This window comes from Lepidochelys kempii, chromosome 10 (assembly GCF_965140285.1).
Source record: "Lepidochelys kempii isolate rLepKem1 chromosome 10, rLepKem1.hap1, whole genome shotgun sequence".
NCBI classification, from domain to species: domain Eukaryota; kingdom Metazoa; phylum Chordata; order Testudines; family Cheloniidae; genus Lepidochelys; species Lepidochelys kempii.
Genome location: NC_136389.1, coordinates 43,097,016 through 43,118,342, shown reverse-complemented (window position 1 = coordinate 43,118,342; position 21,327 = coordinate 43,097,016). Strand labels below are relative to the sequence as shown.

Below are 21,327 nucleotides of genomic sequence, written 5' to 3'. Positions count from 1 at the left end.
TGAGACATGGTGCCCTCATGCATCTCTGCTCTTTGACCTCTCACTGCAACCCCCAGGGGTTGGTCTGGTCAAACCGTGCTTTTTAGGCTATTACAAAGTCTCTGTATGTGAGATGACACACTGCTGTTGCTTGCCAGCCCAGCTCTCTCTAGTTCAGATGTTCTGTGGTAATCATCAATATAGAAAAATACCTGGCTATTGAACCAGTAGTCCTTGAGGCATAGAAAAAACAATTGCTGTATGCCCTTTCTTTGTAGTTAGGGACACTGAAACAGTTAGGAATTCATGTCCTTTTCTCTTGTATCTGTAAATTATCTCCCTTTCCTTCAGAAAATGCCCACTGACCCCTTGCACTGGAAGGATCTCTGTTAACTGTAAACATGAATATAATCAAGATAGTTACTCTTCCTTGTTTTATCTATCGTACTACTATGCTCTTTATCAAAATATCTTTGAGAAAATTAGCTCTCTTATCTGTTTGGAAAGGTGGGAAACCTAACTTAAAGTGGTCTGTCTTTTGTGGCCTTGGAAAGATGGGAGGACTAGAATGCTCTAATTTTAAACTGTATTACTAGGCTTTCTTGCTCAGTGCAGTACAACACTAGCAAAGTATATTACAGTTTTGACTATGGCTGAAATATTGATGATCCATATCAGTCTAATATGTATAGGGATTTAGAACTGGGTAGTGGCCAATTTACTACACTTTTTGTGATTTACAATATCTTAGTTTATAACCTTGCCAACAATGTCCTATAAGGAGAAACTTTTGTTGGACTATTGCAGCCTAGGTAACTTGCACATGAAGGACATTATAGAACTGTAGGCACCCTGCATAACTGAAGAGGATTGCAAAGTGACAGCTGTATCCTGCCAGACCTCCTGATGAATCTACAACTTTGAACAAATCAAGAACTATTTAAGCAAGAACCTTAACTCTGCCCTTATAGCAACCCAAAGGAGAAGAAAAAGGAAACACTTCAAAACTTAGGCTCATCTAATCTGGTACCACAAACGCTAAAATGCCTTAAACATAATTAAGGATATGATTTAACATGGCGGTCACAGAAATAATAAATTCTGTGACTTTACCGGACCTCTGTGACTTTTTGGCTTCAGTTATCAGTGGCTGTGCGCCTGCATGGCTACGCCCAGGGCTTGAGTTGGGGCTGTGCACGGCTGCGCTAGAGCTGCAGCTGTGCACCTGCAACTGGAGCCGGGGCTGTGTGCCCGTGGCTGGGGCTGGAACCAGGGCTGTGCGCCCCTGCAGCTGGGGCTTGGGCTGTCAGTTCCCCCATGACAGGACTTGGGCTGTCAGTCCCCCCTCCCACCATGGGGCTTCATGGAATCGTAGAATATCAGGGTTGGAAGGGACGTCAGGAGGTCATCTAGTCCAACCCCCTGCTCAAAGCAGGACCAATCCCCAACTAAATCATCCCAGCCAGGGCTTTGTCAAGCCGGACCTTAAAAAAAACTCTAAGGAAGGAGATTCCACTACCTCCCCAGGTAACCTATTCCAGTGCTTCACCACCCTCCTAGTGAAAAAGTTTTTCCTAATATCCAACCTAAACCTCCCCCACTGCAACTTGAGACCATTACTCCTTGTTCTGTCATCTGCTACCACTGAGAACAGTCTAGATCCATCCTCTTTGGAACTACCTTTCAGGCAGTTGAAAGCAGCTATCAAATCCCCCCTCATTCTTCTCTTCTGCAGAGTAAATAATCCCAGTTCCCTCAGCCTCTCCTCATATGTCATATGCTCCAACCCCCTAATCATTTTTGTTGCCCTCCACTGCACTCTTTCCAATTTTTCCACATCCTTCTTGTAGTGTGGGGCCCCAAACTGGACTTGGTACTCCAGATGAGGCCTCACCAATGTCGAATAGAGGGGAATGATCACGTCCCTCGATCTGCTGGCAATGCTCCTACTTATACAGCCCAAAATTCCATTACCCTTCTTGGCAAGAAGGGCACGCTGTTGACTCATATCCAGCTTCTCATCCACTGTAACCCCTAGGTCCTTTTCTGCAGAACTGCTGCCTAGCCACTCGGTCCCTAGTCTGTAGCAGCACATGGGATTCTTCTGTCCTAAGTGCAGGACTCTGCACTTGTCCTTCTTGAACCTCATCAGATTTCTTTTGGCCCAATCCTCTAATTTGCCTAGGTCCCTCTGTATCCTATCCTATCCCTACCCTCCAGCATATCTACCACTCCTCCCAGTTTAGTGTCATCTGCAAACTTGCTGAGGGTGCAATCCACGCCATCCTCCAGATCATTAATGTCAAGTATCAGTGGGTAGCTGTGTTAATCTGTATCCACAAAAACAAGGAGTCCAGTGGCACCTTAAAGACTAACAGATTTATTTGAGCATAAGCTTTCGTGGGTAAAAACCCCACTTCAGATGCATGGAGTGAAATTACAGATGCAGGCATAAACATACTAACACATGAAGAGAAGGGAGTTACCTTCCAGTAGGAGGAGTCCACGCAGAATTCTTCTTCTTGTAGTGTTGGTAGGTCTCCAGTTTTGAGAGCTCATTCTTGATCTTCTGTCTGTGGTACAGGGTGCTGTTCAGATGGTTCCTCAGTTTCCTTGAGAGTGTGTGGCACAGTCTCTCACCATAGTCGGTGTAGTATGATGATTGCAATGGATTTTTTACCTTCAGTCCATTTGGTATGATGTCCATCTGTTTGTACTTGGAGAGGAAGATGATGTTTGTCTGTATCTGTGCGAGTTTTTTGTTGAGATTGATGGATTTCCATGCCATACAGCTAAATTTAGTGCCTTGCATGGTGTCAAGTATCAGGGGGTAGCCGTGTTACTGTATCGAGGGACATACTCTCATACAAAACCAATCTTCCACATGGCTGGACTTTACAAAAATGACACAAGCCATTTACAATGCACACTCACTTCTCTACAGAGGAAAAAGGACAGTAAACTATCTAAACTCCTACATGCCACATAGGGCTACAACAGTGGTACCCTCAACTCACCTAACAATATTGTTAATCTATCCAACCACACACTTAGCCCAGCGGAAGAGTCTGTCCTATCTCAGGGACTCTCTTTCTGCCCCACCACCCCCATAAACATGATACAGTTCTGCGGTGATCTGGAAGCCTTTCGTCGTCTCCAACTTAAGGAATATTTTCAACACACCATTGACCAGTGCACTGACCCACAGGAACCCTCCTACCAACACTACAAGAAGAAGAATTCTGTGTGGACTCCTCCTGACGGTCAAAAATGACAGACTGGACTTCTACACAGAGTGCTTCCGCAGATGTGCACTGGCTGAAATTGTGAACAAACAGCATCACTTGCCCCATAACCTCAGCCATATAGAACGCAACGCCATCCACAGCCTCAGAAACAACTCTGACATTATAATCAAAGGGACTGACAAAGGAGGTGCTGTAGTCATAATGAACAGGTCGGATTATGAACAGGAGGCTGCCAGGCAACTCTCCAACTTCACATTCTACAGGCCACTATCCTCTGACCCCACTGAGGCGTACCAAAAGAAACTACACCATCTGCTCAAGAAAATCCCTACTACAGCACGGGAACAAATCTACGTGGACACACTCCCAGAGCCCCGAACAGGGGTATTCTATCTGCTACCCAAGATCCATAAACCTGGAAACCCTGGAAGCCCCATCATCTCAGGCATCGGCACACTTACAGCAGGATTATCTGGCTATTTGGACTCTCTCCTCAGACTGTATGCTACCGGCACTCCTAGCTGTCTTCGAGACACCACCGACTTTCTGAGGAAACTACAATGCATTGGTGATCTTCCTGAAAACACCATCCTGGCCACCATGGATGTAGAAGCTCTTTATGCCAATATTCCACATGAAGATGGACTACAAGCTGTCAAGAACAGTATTCCTGATGAGGCCATGGCACACCTGGTGGCTGAGCTTTGTGACTTTGTCCTCACCCACAACCATTTCAGATTTGGGGACAACTTACACCTTCAAGTCAGTGGCGCTGCTATGGGTACTCGCATGGCTCCACAGTATGCCAACATTTTTATGGCTGACTTAGAAAAACGCTTCCTCAGCTCTCGTCCCCTAGTGCCCCTCCTCTACTTGCACTACATTGATGACATCTTCAACATATGGACTTACGGGAAGGAGGCCCTTGAAGAATTCCACCTGGATTTCAACAATTTCCACCCCACCATCAACCTCAGCCTGGACCAGTCCACACAAGAGATCCACTTCCTGGACACTACAGTGCAAATAAGTGATGGTCACATAAACACCACCCTATACCGGAAACCTACTGACCGCTATACTTACCTACATGCCTCCAGCTTCCATCCAGGACATATCACACGATCCATTGTCTACAGCCAAGCCCTAAGATACAACCGCATTTGCTCCAATCCCTCAGACGGAGACAAACACCTCTAAGATCTTTATCAAGCATTCTTAAAACTACAGTATGCACTTGGGGAAGTGAGGAAACAGATTGACAGAGCGAGAAGGGTACCCAGAAATCACCTGCTACAGGACACGCCAACAAGGAAAATAACAGAACACCACTGGCCATCACGTACAGCTCCCATCTAAAACTTCTCCAGCACATTATCAACGATCTACAACCTATCCTGGAAAACAATCCCTCACTGTCCCAGACCTTGGGTGGCAGGCCAGTCCTCGCTTACAGACAGCCCTCCAACCTGAACTACTATACACCACACCACAGAAACACTAACCCAGGAACCAATCCCTGTAGCAAACCTTGTTGCCTACTCTGTCCCCATGTCTACTCTAGCGACACCATCAGAGGACCCAGCCACATCAGCCACACCATGAGGGGCTCATTCACCTGCACGTCTACTAATGTTATGTATGCTGTCATGTGCCAGCAATGCCCCTCTGCCATGTACATTGGCCAAACCGGACAGTCCTTACGTAAAAGAATAAATGGACACAAATCAGACATCAGGAATGGTAACATACAAAAGCCAGTAGGAGAACACTTCAGTCTTCCTGGACATTCTATAACAGATTTAAAAGTAGCTATACTTGAACAAAAAAACTTCAGAAACAGACTTCAAAGAGAAACAGCAGAACGAAAATTCATTTGCAAATTTAACACCATTAATTTGGGCTTGAATAGGGACTGGGAGTGGCTGTCTCATTACAAAAGAAGCTTTGCCTCTCCTGGAATTGACACCTTCTCATCTGTTATTGGGAGTGGACTACATCCACCCTGATCGAATTGGCCTGTCAACACTGGTTCTCCACTTGTGGGGTAACTCCCTTCTCTTCACATGTCAGTATATTTATGCCTGCATCTGTAATTTTCACTCCATGCATCTGAAGAAATGGGGTTTTTACCCACAAAAGCTTATGCTCAAATAAATCTGTTAGTCTTTAAGGTGCCACCAGGCTCCTTTTTGTTTTTGCAGATCATTAATGAAGATATTGAACAAAACTGGCCCCAGGACCAACCCTTGGGGCACTCTGCTTGATACCGGCTGCCAACTAGACATGGAGCCATTGATCATTACCTGTTGAGCCCGATGGTCTAGTCAGCTTTCTGTCCCCCTTATAGTCCATTCATCCAGCCCATACTTCCTTAACTTGCTGGCAAGAATACTGTGGGAGACCATATCAAAAGCTTTGCTAAAGTCAAGGAATAACACGTCCACTGCTTTCCACTCATCCAGAGTCAGTTATCTCATTTGTGGCAAATTGCCAGTACGATTATGATGGGTCCCACGCTTCCTCTTCTGAGGGGTGAGGGGGGTTCAGGGCACAGTTTCCTGCCCCAGAACTAGGGTATCTACTGTCCCACTAGTAACACAGAGAAGGGTAGTGGAGAGGGAGGGACTCAGGCCCGTCCTCTACTCCAGGTCTCAGCCTAGGGGCCCTAGCGATAGTGGTAAACCACTTGAACTAGTGCTTCCTTCCCCTGGGCTACTTCCCTCTCCTGCTCTTCAGCTTGTGGGGTTTCCTGTTCTCTCTCTCTGCACAAGCCTGATGTCTCTTTACCTAGGGTCTTGGTCTTCTAGCCAGCCATGGCACTTCTCCAAACTACTCTCTGTTCCAACTCCTCCTGGTCTGAATTAAGCAGGGCTGTTTTTATCATGTGACTGGCTTCAGGTGCTTTAATTGGCTTCAGGTGCTTTAATTAGTCTATAGCAAACTTTCTTCCCTCTACAGGGAATAAGGCCCCCTTCTACACTCTCCTGCTGTCCTCTGACCTGGGCTTTCCTTGCTTTTTGCCCCTGCTTCAGGTGTTCCCCCCCCCGCGACCTGGCCAGACTCATTTTCTTCGTTTTGTTTTTTTTTGGGGAGAGAAGACAGCTGACAGAGACATCACCCTGGGAAGCTACAAATTGTCGTGGAGGGGGCCGTAAGACTGAGTAACTTTTGAACTGTACTCTCGTGTGGGGGGAGTTTGACTGTGTCTTAACTGCATTTGTAGGGGCACAGGGGGTGTAGCACGGAGCTGCCCCCCAATCCATCAGTGTCCCCCCCAACACTACTACAACCGTCATGGCTGCCCGCCGTCAGTCCCTGCTGGCAACCTGCCATCTGCCTCTAGCCTCAACTGCTTGCTTTGAATTCCATCATCCGGACCAGACACAACAGCCGACCAAACAAGACTCTTTGGATAAACACGTGTGGGTCTGCGTTTCTCCCCGCCCCCCGGACTGCCAACCCCACAGTTTGCCCCACTACCTGACCCAACTCCTGTTTCCTTCCCCTGTCCAGTCCGACCCATTTGTCCCTGCCCCTGCCTGCAGCCCAACAGGGAGAAGTGGTTAATCTGCTTCCCCCTCCCTCCTCCTCCTTCTGGTGTCTCCCCGTCTCTCCCTGCTCACGATGGCGGGGAATGAGAGGGGTGAGGCCCCTCTAACAACCTCAGTTGCCCCTCCCCCACCTACCCCCCTGCCCAACCCCCAAGTCTCCCCCCCACCACTGCTGCCAAAACACCTGCCACCGCCCCCGCTGGGGCATCGGCAGCTGGATGCACCAGGGCGACTATTACCGCTGCTACGCCCACCGCCCCCCCAGATTCTAGGAAAGCCCCCCTGGTTAGCCGGAAAGGCCAGGGTGCGAAGAAGGGGAAGGGCCCCGCCACCACCACCAAGCCCTCCATGGCAGAGGCTGCCCCCAAGTCTGTGGCCTCATCATCAACCATGGCGTCCCTCCCCGCTGTTCCCTCCACCAGCTCTGCAAGCATACCTCCCCCGGCCTCCAGGGCGTATGCCTGGGCGGTGGCAGCCCCCCCCCCCCCCGCCTGCCGCCTCGTCATCTCACCCACCCCCCGCCTCCACTACCATCAATAGCGGCCGGGGCTCCTTTCCCACCATGACCAGGAAGCATGGCGTCCGTTGCCTCCTGGTGCCCGCCTCGCCCCACATGGAGACATACGTGCAGGTGTTGGCGAGGGTGTAGGACCCACGGCTATTCTGGCAGCCTCCAAAATGTACGGGAAGGTCGTCTTTTTCTTAGCATCAGAGGTTGCCGCCCAGGAGGCAGTGGAGAAGGGCCTGGCGGTGGGGGGGGGGGGTGTTTGTCCCCCTGGAGCCGCTAGAAGACCTGGGTGTCCGCCTAGTCCTGACCTCCATCCCTCCTTTTCTACCCAATGCCGCCCCGTAACCCGCTCTCTCCACCCTGGGGAAACCCGTTTCTGTCATCAGCCCTCTCCCGTTGGGCTGCAAGGACCCCACCCTCCGTCACATCCTTTCATTCCTCCGGCAAGTGCAGCTTCTTCCGCCGCCGCCGGTGCGTGACGGAGAGGCACTCGAGGGGTCCTTCCTAGTCCCTTACCAGAGAGCCCGCTATCGGGTCTACTATGCCCGGTGCTACCTCTGCCGATCAGCGGGGCATGTCCGAAGAGACTGCCCCTTGGCCCGGCGGGGAGGGGCACCCGAGACCCCCGAGACCCAGCAGGACATCGGCTCTGTCGTTGCCGACGCCCCTGGCCACCCGACATCTGAAACCACCCCTCCTCCTGCTCGATCCACTGCTTCTCCTGCCCGGGCCAAAGAGACACCTCCCCTACAACGCCCAGACAAGTGAGGGAGCCCCGCCCTTGCTGTTAACAATCCAGCAGAGCCTATGGAGGAGGGTGCAGCAAAGATATTACCGGGCATAGGAGACGGCCCGCCCCAAGGAGAACCGCCCCCCCCATGTTGCCTCACCGTAACCCCCCCGAGCCTCTGAACCATCGCCTCTGCCCCCTGACACGACCCCTGCTAACCAGCCCCCAGAGGATGCTATGGAGGGCTGGACCCTAGTCCAGGGAAAGCGAGGCAAGCGGAAGGCTCGAGCTCCGCTGCACCCATAGGATGCAGAGGCCCCCCGGAAGACCAGGAAGGGAGGCACTGACACTGAGCCTTCCGCTATGCCCACGAGAGAGATCCATCCACTGGTGTCAGGAGGGGAAGACAAAATAGCACTGGAAGGTAGAATCTCCCCTCCACGGGAGACCCTCCCTTCCGAGACCCCTGAGGAAGCCCCTTCTGCCCGAATATCACCCGAACCCCCCGCGATCCACGAAGCGACCGTCATAGCGGGCTCCAGAGGGGAGTCCCCCGGGGTGGCAGAAGACGACCTTTCCTCCATGTATGAGGAGATCGAGGCCCTAGGTTTGACCCCGGTCACCCAGGGAGAGAATGACCTACTGCCGGCTGGCCTCGATCTGGGCAACCTTACCTCAGTCCCCCTTTTCCCATGCTCCCTCCACCTAACCGCCTTCCCGGGCGAGCACCCTGCAGAAGGTGGTCGACCACCTGAAGCCATGGCTGCCAAATCCACCACAGAGCCTGTGCCTAGCACCACTGGGAGCCCCCTCCCCACCCCCTTAACCCTTGAATCTGTTCGGGAGGCACCACCTCTTAGCTGCTTGCCTCCTGAAGCCCAGAGCCTCGCCTCTGCCCCCGCCCCCACCCCTGTCCCTGCCCAATCCACCTCCTCCTGCAATGCTATTGCCGCCCCTGGGGTTATTTCTTTCCCTTTTTTTGCGGATCCCCCGCAAGGAGCAGTCTTCGCATTTTCCTGCCGCGACCCATTAGGAGCTGCAATTTTCCCTCCGCCATCCTCTTTTACCCCAAGGCTTGAGACGGACCTAATAACTTTAGCCTGTCAGACGCCCCGTCGGTGGTCTGCACCCTGCCTGCCCACCTCAACGGACCACGAGGCTGCACCAAGAGCCCCACCAGGGAATAACCCGGAAATCGCAACCCCACCCCCCCATGAGCTGCGAAAAGCGTTGCGACAGTTTTTAGAAGACATCCGTGGCTCCCGCAACAGGGTTCAGCTAGCTCTCCAGCTATGGGGGGACTTTGATCAAATCCTCCAGGCCACAAGGGCCCTTATAAAGGAGGGTAAAGGGAAAGGAAGGCACAGTGCCGCGGCCTACGGGCGGGCCCGCAGCTTCCGTGACTATTTACTCACTTACGGGATGGGTCACGGATTATTGCACTACCCACCGGGGGCTGCAAACACCCCCGCCAACAAGGAACCCCCACCCCTCCCAGCCCTCCGCATGACGCTCCTCATTATTGCAACTTTGAACACCAGGGGCTGTAGGATGGCTCTCCGCAGGTCCCAGGTGCTCTCTTACCTTCGGGAAGGGGGGGTGCTCTGTGGTTTTTCTGCAGGAGACCCATACAGATCCGACCGCCAAGGATAGCTGGCGGCTGGAGTGGGGGGACGGGGTCTACTTCAGCCACTTCATGATCCGACAAGCTGGAGTGGCGACCCTGTTCTCCCCCAACCTACGGCCCGAGGTGCTAGGGGTCACTGAGGCCGTGCCGGGCCACCTGCTGCATCTCCGAGTCCGTATGGAGGGGCTCGTGGTCAATCTCGTTAACATCTATGCCCCGACAACGAGCCCGAAGCGACCGCAATTCTATCAGCGGGTGTCCGACTTCCTCGGCACCCTAGATTCTCACGAGTGCTTAGTCCTGGGAAGGGACTTTAACACCACCCTCGAGGAACAGGACCGCTCAGGGGACAAGCTGAGCCCGGCCGCTGCGAACATTCTCCGAGAAATAGTCGAACATCACTCCGTAGTAGACGTCTGGCGTGACCACCACCCGGATGATGCTTCCATGTTCACCTTTGTCCGGGTGAAGGCCCGTCGGTCACACCACTCTCGGTTGGACCATATTTATTTATCCCGTTTCCATCTTTCACAGGCCCACTCCTCCAACATTTGGCCGGCCCCATTTTCCGACCATCATCTAGCCACGATAACGGCCTCCCTCCGTGCAGAGAGGCCGGGACCAGCCTATTGGCACTTTAACAACAGCCTGTTGGAGGATGAGGGCTTCGTGACGTCCTTCCGGGAGTTTTGGCAGGCCTGGCGAGAGCAGCGGCATGCCTTTCCCTCGGCGCGGCAATGGTGGGATCTAGGGAAGGTGCGTGCCAAGCTCTTCTGCCGTGACTACACCCGGGGCACCAGCCGACGGAGAAATGCAGTGATAGAGCAGTTGGAACGGGAGGTCTTAGAGATGGAGAGGCGTCTGGCCGCCAGCCCTGAGGACCGTTCCTCTGCAGAGCGTGCCGGGAGAATCGGGAGGAGCTCCAGGCTCTCGAGGACCATCGGGCCCGAGGTGCCTTTGTTCGATCCCGCATCCGCCTCCTTTGGGAGATGGATCGCGGCTCCCGTTTCTTCTACGCCCTGGAAAAAATGAGGGGGGCCAAGAAACACGTCACCTGCCTTCTAGCAGAAGACGGCGCCCCCCTCACGGATCTGGTGGAGATGTGTGGGAGGGCCCGTGACTTCTACACAAGCCTTTTCTCCCCGGATCCGACCGATCCTGGCGCTTGCAGGGTGCTCTGGGAGGAACTTCCCACGGTCAGTGTGGGCAACCAAGACCGACTAGAGCTGCCTCTCACCCTGGCCGTGTTCTCGGAAGCCATCCGTCGCATGCCCACCAATAAATCTCCGGGCATGGACGGGCTGACCGTGGAGTTCTACCGCGCGTTCTGGGACATCCTTGGCCCAGACCTAGCCACTGTCTGGGCTGAGTCTTTGCAGGGTGGGGTCCTCCCCCTTTCGTGCAGGCGAGCAGTGCTCGCCTTGTTGCCGAAGAAGGGGGACCTCCGCGATTTACGAAACTGGCGTCCTGTCTCGCTCCTTAGCATGGACTACAAAATCGTAGCGAAAGCAATCTTGCTGCGGCTAGGGTCTGTGATGGCGGACGTGCTCCACCCAGACCAGACCTATACTGTCCCGGGTCACAGCATTTTTGACAACCTATTTCTAGTCCAAGATCTTTTGGAACTCGGGTGTAGAGACGGTCTGTCGTTCGCCCTCCTGTCTCTTGATCAAGAGAAGGCGTTCGATAGAGTGGACCTCCTGGGCACTCTGCAGCCGTTTGGATTCGGACCTCAGTTTGTGAGTTTCCTCCAGGTGCTGTACGCTTCCGCGGAGTGTCTGGTTAGGCTCAACTGGACCCTTACCGAACCGGTCAGCTTCGGGCGAGGAGTACGGCAGGGGTGCCCCATCTCGGGCCAGCTGTACGCTCTGGCGATCGAGCCTTTCCTCTGTCTCCTCCGCAGGAGGTTGACGGGGTTGGTGCTGTGGGAGCCGGATCTGCGGCTGGTCCTGTCGGCGTACGCCGATGACGTGCTCCTCGTGGTCCAGGACCCGGGGGACTTGGCGCGGATGGAGGCTTGCCAGGCCATCTATTCGGCAGCCTCCTCTGCCCGAGTCAACTGGGTCAAGAGCTCTGGCTTGGCGGTGGGGGACTGGTGGCAGGTCAGCTCCCTCCCACCCGCGCTTCAGACCATCCGGTGGAACACGGGCCCACTGCTCTACCTAGGAGTTTACCTTTCTACCACGCACCCTTCTCCGCCGGAGAACTGGCAAAATTTAGAAGGCAGGGTGATAGAGCGGCTCTGGAAATGGACGAGGCTACTCCGATGTCTCTCCCTCCGAGGGAGAGCACTGGTGCTTAACCAACTAGTCCTGTCCACGCTCTGGTACTGGCTCAACACACTGGTCCCGGCCCCAGGTTTCCTGACCGACCTCCGGACATCGATTCTAGAGTTCTTTTGGTCAGGAATGCACTGGGCCCCTGTTGGGGTTCTTCATCTACCCCTGAAGGACGGAGGGCAGGGCCTGAAGTGTCTGCACACTCAGGTCCGTGTCTTCCGCCTCCAGGCCCTGCAGAGGCTCCTTTATAGTGCAGGTAGTTCGACATGGAGCATATTGGTGCACGCCTTCCTGCACCGCTTCCAAGGGCTCCGATACGACTGGCAGCTCTTTTATCTCTGTCGGAGAGGTTTTCCACAAGACCTCTCCGGGCTGCCGGTCTTCTACCAGGACCTCCTCCTGACCTGGAAACTGTTTTCAACGACCAGGTCCGTGGTGGCCACCGTGGGAGCAGATCTCCTCGCGGAGCCCGTGCTACACAACCCCCAGCTCCGTGTGCAGGCAGCGGAGTCCCGTTCGGTGCGCCAGAGTTTGGTCCTGGCAGAAGTCACGAGAATCGGAGACCTCCCGGACTACGACTGGGGAGACTGGCTGGATCCCCTGACGCTTGCTGGGCGCATGGGGCTCTCCAGACCTCGTACCCCCCAGCGCGTACTTCAGGAGGTGATGGCCGCCTTGACGCCCGCTGCTCAGGCTTATCTCAACCGAGCCCTGTGCGAGGGCACACCCCGCCCACCCTATAGCCCAGGCCCGCCGGATCTTTCAGTTGGGCCCCTACCCTGTAGATCCCAACAAACCCCTTACCCTTTCACTGCGAGCCAGCTGCATGAACTGCAGCCGGTCAGCTTCCAAATCGCGCCACGGAAATATTTATACACACTCACGCTTCACACCCTCCACGCTCACACCCTGGTGTCCCGCCCCGATACAAAGTGGCGGGACCTCCTGCCACCTTTGGAGGGTGAACAACCCCGATGGGCCAGCCTGATTTCCACCTTGTTCCCAAGGCCTGTCGGGGACATTAGTTGGCGGCTCCTTCATGGAGCTGTGAGCACGGGCGTGTTTTTGACACAGTTCACCCCCATCCCGGATACTTGCCCTTTTTGCAACGTGAGGGAAACCCTGGCGCACGTATATTTAGAGTGTGCCAGGCTGCAGCCCCTTTTCCGGCTCCTCACGAATATTTTATTATGCTTTTGGCTACACTTTTCCCCTCACCTTTTTATTTACACGTGGCCCCATCCGTGGCCCCACAAAATCGCGAGATCTCCTGGTTAACCTCCTCCTAGCCCTAGCTAAAACAGCCATTTATAAAACCAGAGAGAGGAGGTTGGCTAATGAAGCGTCCTGCGATTGTGGGGCCGTTTTCCGATCCTCAGTACATTCACGTATCCGGGCGGAGTTCCTCTGGGCGGCGTCCACCGACTCCCTTGACGCCTTCGAGGAGCGGTGGGCGCTGTCCGAGGTTCTCTGCTCGGTGACCCCGTCCGGTTCCCTCCGTCTGACCCTTTGATTGAGGGGAAGAGCGAGAGACCCCAGTCCCAGCCGTTGCCGCTGTGGATACCATCATTACTGTCACCTAGGAGGGGTCGTATCACACGTGGTGTACATCCCCCCCAAACCGCCCACCCCGCAGCTGTGCCCCATCTTGTCGGGCACTCTCAGGAGAGGAATAATCGGTGACACTGGGCGTGGCACTAGGTAACTCGAGGGGGTGGAAGACCATGAGTGTCGAGGAAGCCCCCCCGCTCTCGGCCACCAGGTAACTCAGGAGGGTGGAAGACCACGAGTGTCGAGGAAGCCCCCCCGCTCTGGGCCCAGGCTGGCCTGAACACTTCTCCCTCCTGAAGGCTGCTGTGTTATACCTTGTGTTTGCTTTTGTTGCATAGTTTTGCTTTATCCTTTTTGGTGATTCCTTGTAAGTGTTACACAAATAAAATTCTTTTCTGCTTCAAAAAAAAAAAAAAGTACTCTCCTGTTGCCCTCTGGTCATGCTATATCACATGTCATAGAAGGCAGTTAGGTTAGTCAGGCATGACTTGCCCTTGGTGAATCCATGATGACTGTTCCTGATCACTTTCCTCTCATTGAAGTGCTTCAAAATTGATTCCTTGAGGACCTGCTCCATGATTTTTCCAGGGACTGAGGTGAGGCCGACTGGCCTCTAGTTCCCCAGATCCTCCTTCTTCCCTTTTTAAAGATGGGCACTACATTAGCCTTTTTCAAGTCATCCAGGACCTCCCCCGATCACCATGAGTTTTTAAAGATAATGGCCATTGGCTCTGCAATCAGCTGTCATTCTCCCCTCTTATCCCCAGCCCTCCCCCTGTTTATTTTCAGTAAAAGTTACAGACAGGTCCTGGGCTCCCATGAATTTTTGTTTTATTCTCCGCAACCTGTCCGTGATTTTTACTAAAAATAACAGTGAAAAAACCTTAATCTTAAACATACTTATAGGGTCATTGCATAGTGCCACAACAGGGCAGAGTTAAGGTTGTTTGGGAGCCCAACTGTGCATTTCCACACCTTAACATATTTTGATTTCTTTTAAGTCTAACTCTGAATTTCCTGGGCCTTAAAATGCTGTTTTTTTGCCATAATTAAATCATCCCTGTAGTGTGTGTTATCATAAATTACTGATGTTTGCTGTTCTTAACTGTACTGCCATCTTAATATAGATTTGTCTGGGAATGCAGTGTGAAAAACAAATTGGCTTTTAAAAATTCTTTCCATTTCAATTATTCAAAGTGATGTTTGTAACACAGTTGGAGAAACTTGTCAGCTAAAGTTGCGGGGGTGCGGGAGGTGGATGATGGTGCTGTTTTTACTTGTTTTTAACCTGCATTCTTTAAGTACTCTGCTTCTCACACGTTGAAGGAATGAGCTGTGAGAGATCGCCACAGTGGTAGTACAGAATGCATGTTTCCTATTCGCTGCAAATCATGAAGTTAAAAGTAAATTAGTAAATTACATTAGTTAAGTTAAAAGTTTCTAAAAGATGATGATACTTGGATCTCCTGCCTTGACTCACTCTGGATTTCTGAAATCTGCTGGATTTCTTCTTTCTACTAGCTGATCTTGACCTGTGCTGAAAGCTGGTGGCAGTTGCTATGGAAAATTTAAAGTGGTATTCCTATCTGTCTGTGCTGTCATTATGAAAGCCAAGTGCACACCTCAGTTTGACAGTTGTGTAGATGGGTCTGCATTCCACGGGGTGGGGACAGGGAGGAAGGTGTCTTAGTGCTCTATCATCCTTCCTGCTGCTGCAACAATCTTTGTCTTGCCTTGCTTCTACTCTTCTGTCATTATACTGACTTGCAAGCATTTAGCTTTTTTGCCAGTTGCTATGGTTACGTCTGGGCTACCAGCATCTGAACTGCAGAAATGACAAACAAATAATATATTTCAAGTCTTAAAGAAATGCACAGGAATGGGTTAAACTTTTAAACCCAACATGAGCATTACCAGCCAAGCAATACCCATTTGTGACTTGCCATGACTGCTGCAGGCTCCTTAGAATTGATGTAGTGGAGCATATTTCTCTTTCTTCTTCACTACATCAAAGAGATTTTTCATCAGTGGCTTCACCATATCCCACAAAGGTGTGACATTTTGTAATCTTGCACAGTTTCAAAGAAGTAAATTTGGCTTCTTTAAATTATTATCAGCTTCCCTAGCATGTCCATTCCCAAAGCTCTTTCTGCATCTGTGGAAGCCCAAAACCCAACAAACCATTGTTGGCATTAGATCAGCATTTCTCAAACTGGGGTCCACGAGGGTATTCCAGGGGTCTGCGGGCCCTGCTGATCAGCTGTTCTCCTTCCCTCCCTCATCTCCTCCCTCTCCCTCCCATCACCTACTTCTCACAGCTGGGGGAAGTGTTGCAGTAGGGGCAGGGTCTGGGGCTGAGCGGGGGTTTCAGGGTCTGCAAAAATTTTTTGAATCAAAATGGGGGTCCTCGGATTGCTAAAGTTGGAGAACTGCTGCATTAGACTACAATGTATGCAAAGGCAGGGTGTTAGCATTGTTTGCTCCAGCAAGCTGTGCTGGAAGGAGCAGATGTCTCACGTCTTATGAAGTGCTATTGTTTGAGTTTTCAGTGAAAGAGGCTTATTTAGACTATTTATTGAACAGTATTTTCTATCCATCAGTTTGGAACTCCTTTTGCTTTCTAACACTGAAGGGCAGACTCCAGGTTTTGAGTCAAGAGACTAATAGCGCTCCCTGGTGCAGTTCTAGTTTAGGTTGTCCTGCATGTGGAGACTTTCCCTACCAAAGAGATATTTTTCTGGCCTGATGTGTGTAGGGTGACCAGATAACAAGTGTGAAATATCGGGACACTTTTTTGGGGGGGCGGGAGATAGTTGCGTATATAAGACACAGTCACTAAAATCGGGATTGTCTTGATAACATTGGGGCATCTGGTTACCCTACATGCATGAGTGTTCTCTGCCAGATCATTTCTCAATGTTATGTGTGTTCTGCTAATGTTTTCCACACAGTGCCAGAGCTGCCAATCTTGGAGAGAAGGAACTGGCTGATACACCTGCACTATATCTGCAAAGATTATGATGCGTGTAAGGTAAGAGCTGGTCAGTGGGAAATGGTTTACTGGTTTCATTGTTTAGTTCCTAAGCCAGATCTGTATTTTCTATAGGAAGTCTGAGTTGTGGTAAACGTGTTCAGCTAGAGTCTCAGCTGGTGTTAATATGTGTCGCTCTTATCGACCTCAATGGAGCTACAACAATTTATAGTACTTAAGGATCTAGACCTCTGGTTAGCATTTCTAGGTATAAAACATAAGGGGAAAAAATGGTATTTGCCGAATTAGTCTTCTTAGGTAGAGAGTAGTATGGGTCCTAACTACATTCTTTCCTGAATTGACAGAGAGAAAATATAGGTAAAGCAAATGTGAAAACTACTTTGGCTATATTTAGCCTTGTTTACAAATCTGTACACTTTTAAGTTCTTCTTCAAGTGCTTGCGTATGTGCATTCACAGTAGGTATGGGCACACCTTGTGCACCAGTGCCAGAGAGTTTACCCTAGCAGTAACCATAGGGACGGTCCCGTCCCTGGCCACATGCCTCTTTACCGTTGGTGGTCAGATCATTAGTGCTCTTTGTGAACTACTACTCGATCTAACTAGTAAAAACAACAAGGCACCTTAGAGACTAACAAATTTATTTGGGCATAAGCTTTCATGGGCTAAAAGCCACTTCATCAGATGCATGGAGTGAAAAATACACTTGGTATTCATCCCTTCTTGTCAACTGTTGAGAATAGGCCACTTCCACCTTAATTGAATTGGCACGTGAGCATTGACAGGTCAGGCTTGAGAAAGCCCTGGCTGGGATGATTTAACTGGGAATTGGTCCTGCTTCGAGCAGGGGGTTGGACTAGATGACCTTCTGGGGTCCCTTCCAACCCTGATATTCTATGATTCTATGACCCCCCACTTGGTAAGGCAACTCCCATCTTTTCATCTGCTATAATATATATTCTGCTTACTGTATTTTTCACTCCATGCATCTGATGAAGTGGGTGTTAGCGCACAAAAGCTTATGCCCAAATAAATTTGTTAGTCTCTAAGGTGCCACAAGGACTCCTCGTTGTTTTTGCTGATACAGACTAACATGGCTACCACTCTGAGATCTAACTAGTGTTTCTCAAAAGTCTTTGGATTTCTTTTCTTTTATTCCTTTATAATTTTAAGTTTATTTCATTTGATTTAGCCCTACTTTTGGGATTTTTCCAGCTGGCGGGTCCCTGGGATTCAAACCTTGCCTAGAATTCAAGAAGTTTATGCCTGTTAATGACCCTCACTCCTACTGCCTCAAGTATTTGGGTGAGGGCCACATCAGAGATGGGTGCTTTATCTTTCATGGCTTAAAGACTAGAACTAAAACACTAAAGCCACCTTGATCATCTAGAGGAAGCTCTTTGAAGTGCTCTCCTGGTCATATCAGCTGAAAGAGGTCTCAGAAGATCCCCATCTCTGGGTCCGACCTTTTCAAGGCCTAGAGAGTCTCAAAAGCCCAAGCAGAAGTCTGCATCCGGCTTCTCGACATCTAGGGTGCAGGATTCTTCCACAGGGTGTCAGTCAGGTACCAAAGGTAGAGGATGCCCTGTGGCTTGCTACTCCCCGGTACCGGGTCACTCAGAGACCTAAGTCGTCAGCTCCGGTGCCCTCTCAGGGACCATCAAGACAGGCTACTTCGATGGTTACAGAACAGTCTTCCCTGATCACTACAGATCAGCAGCTCATGTTGGTATCAACTATGAAGGAGGCTTACATCACGGCTAGAGACTTACTATGCCTGTCAGTGCTGCCATTGCCTTTGCTTCAAAGCAAAGACCTTGTGCAGTACCAATGTAGCCTTCTAGAATAGATCATTGGCAGCACGTCATTCATCCATGGAACTGTCTGCCTTAGGCTCGATACTGCCCACTAGTGTGGGACCGGCTCTGGATTCCTTACACCACATATTAACAGCAGCCAGGAAGCCATCCATGCTGTCACTGGTACCGTGCTCCTGACATAGGTCCTGATTAAGATTGCCAAACATTCCTTCAGGCACCACGCCACCCTGGTTATCCAAGTCATCATCAGACTCTGAAGTCATAGAATCATAGAATATCAGGGTTGGAAGGGACCCCAGAAGGTCATCTAGTCCAACCCCCTGCTCGAAGCAGGACCAATTCCCAGTTAAATCATCCCAGCCAGGGCTTTGTCAAGCCTAACCTTAAAAACCTCTAAGGAAGGAGATTCTACCACCTCCCTAGGTAACGCATTCCAGTGTTTCACCACCCTCTTAGTGAAAAAGTTTTTCCTAATATCCAATCTAAACCTCCCGCACTGCAACTTGAGACCATTACTCCTCGTTCTGTCATCTGCTACCATTGAGAACAGTCTAGAGCCATCCTCTTTGGAACCCCCTTTCAGGTAGTTGAAAGCAGCTATCAAATCCCCCCTCATTCTTCTCTTCTGCAGGCTAAACAATCCCAGCTCCCTCAGCCTCTCCTCATAACTCATGTGTTCCAGTCCCCTAATCATTTTTGTTGCCCTTCGCTGGACTCTCTCCAATTTATCCACATCCTTCTTGAAGTGTGGGGCCCAAAACTGGACACAGTACTCCAGATGAGGCCTCACCAATGTCGAATAGAGGGGAACGATCACGTCCCTCGATCTGCTCGCTATGCCCCTACTTATACATCCCAAAATGCCATTGGCCTTCTTGGCAACAAGGGCACACTGCTGACTCATATCCAGCTTCTCGTCCACTGTCACCCCTAGGTCCTTTTCCGCAGAACTGCTGCCTAGCCATTCGGTCCCTAGTCTGTAGCTGTGCATTGGGTTCTTCCGTCCTAAGTGCAGGACCCTGCACTTATCCTTATTGAACCTCATCAGATTTCTTTTGGCCCAATCCTCCAATTTGTCTAGGTCCTTCTGTATCCTATCCCTCCCCTCCAGCGTATCTACCACTCCTCCCAGTTTAGTATCATCCACAAATTTGCTGAGAGTGCAATCCACACCATCCTCCAGATCATTTATGAAGATATTGAACAAAACCGGCCCCAGGACCGACCCTTGGGGCACTCCACTTGATACCGGCTGCCAACTAGACATGGAGCCATTGATCACTACCCGTTGAGCCCGACAATCTAGCCAGCTTTCTACCCACCTTATAGTGCATTCATCCAGCCCATACTTCTTTAACTTGCTGACAAGAATACTGTGGGAGACCGTGTCAAAAGCTTTGCTAAAGTCAAGAAACAATACATCCACTGCTTTCCCTTCATCCACAGAACCAGTAATCTCATCATAAAAGGCGATTAGATTAGTCAGGCATGACCTTCCCTTGGTGAATCCATGCTGGCTGTTCCTGATCACTTTCCTCTCATGCAAGTGCTTCAGGATTGATTCTTTGAGGACCTGCTCCATGATTTTTCCAGGGACTGAGGTGAGGCTGACTGGCCTGTAGTTCCCAGGATCCTCCTTCTTCCCTTTTTTAAAGATTGGCACTACATTAGCCTTTTTCCAGTCATCCGGGACTTCCCCGGTTCGCCATGAGTTTTCAAAGATAAGTCAACTCTCAGGTGTCCTGGTACCCAGAGTCTAAAGCTTACTCTCGTCATTGCTATCATTATTGTGGCTTTGAGAAGAGATTGTCCAAGAATTGGGACTCTTGGGTCAGACAAGCCTGGGGCCTGATATTGTACCGGGGTTGGCTTTAATAGTTGCCTTGGGGGCAAACACCTCATACCTCTTCCTCATCACATGATGAGGTCCTGGCACAGGAGGCATCATCCCCAGTACTGGATGACTAAAGTACACCAGGAGTTACTCAGGAGAATGGCAGCCTCTCTGGAACCTGTAGAGGAGAATACACACACACTCATTGACATTCTCCATCTTTCTGTGGCAGGGAAGGTAGCCCTGCCTGTGAACAATGCCATCATGCAGCCAACTGAAACGATATGCCAGACCTCTTCCTCCATTTCTCTGGTGGCCAAATGAATGGATCGGAAATACCAGGCTCCATCCCCGGGATTTGAGTAGTTCTAGCTACATCCTAACAATGGCCACAGTGAATCAGAGAAGTCGTTAGGTCCAGGCTAAGCCTACCTCCAGGACAAAAAAGACTAAAAAAGCTTGAGCTCTTTTGCCATAGAATAATTTTTTCTGCCAGTCTACAACTCTAGATTGCCAGCTAACATGCCTTTTGGTTGTGCTATGGCTTGTCCAACTGGGAAGCTATATCCCACTTTATCACCAAGCTGCCTGAAGATTCAAGGGAGCAGTTTGAATTAGTCATGGCTGAGGATTGCTTCATCACTCATTCATCTCTGCAGGCTTTCCGGGATGTGGTAGACTGCAGCCGAGGTCATGGTGACAACTTTAAGAATGCACCAGTGCTCCTGATTGCATCTCTGAAGGATTGCAATAGACAACTGAGGACTTCCCCTTCAAAGGGTATTCCTTGTTCTCATCCAAAACAGATCAAGCCTTGCATACCCTGAAGAACTCGAGAATAGTTCTGAAATCCTTGAATCTCTACTGGCAATGAGGAGGACAAAATATTATTCTCCATACCAGTCTAGACTGCAATGCTACCTCTTCCGTCAGGCTGACCAATCTAAAAGAAAGCAAAGATTGCAGAGGACATAGATGCCTTCCACTTCCTTCAGGTTCGAGTCATCCCAAGGGCTTGAACCAGAAGATTTGACTCTTTTATGTTGAGGACAGCATGTCACCCAACCTAGATCTCTCTGGCCCTTCCCTGCATTTCCAGGTCAGGTTATCTAATTTCCTACATGCCTGGCGCAGTCCATCACCTTGGACAAATGGGTGTTAAACACGGGGGAATCAGGATACACCTTGCATTTCCTTGCTATTCCC

At 50.8% G+C, this 21,327-nt stretch overlaps 1 protein-coding gene across 5 annotated transcripts in view; it reads left to right on the top strand.

Moving 5' to 3' along the window:
* BBS4 (Bardet-Biedl syndrome 4) overlaps nt 1-21,327 on the top strand; it is a 127,984-nt gene that overhangs the window by 40,041 nt on the left and 66,616 nt on the right. For all 5 annotated transcript variants that reach the window (XM_073363109.1, XM_073363113.2, XM_073363111.2 and 2 more), the window contains exon 3: nt 16,428-16,507. In XM_073363109.1, coding sequence (XP_073219210.1) covers nt 16,428-16,507 — 80 coding nt within the window. The remainder of the gene's footprint in view (nt 1-16,427; nt 16,508-21,327) is intronic.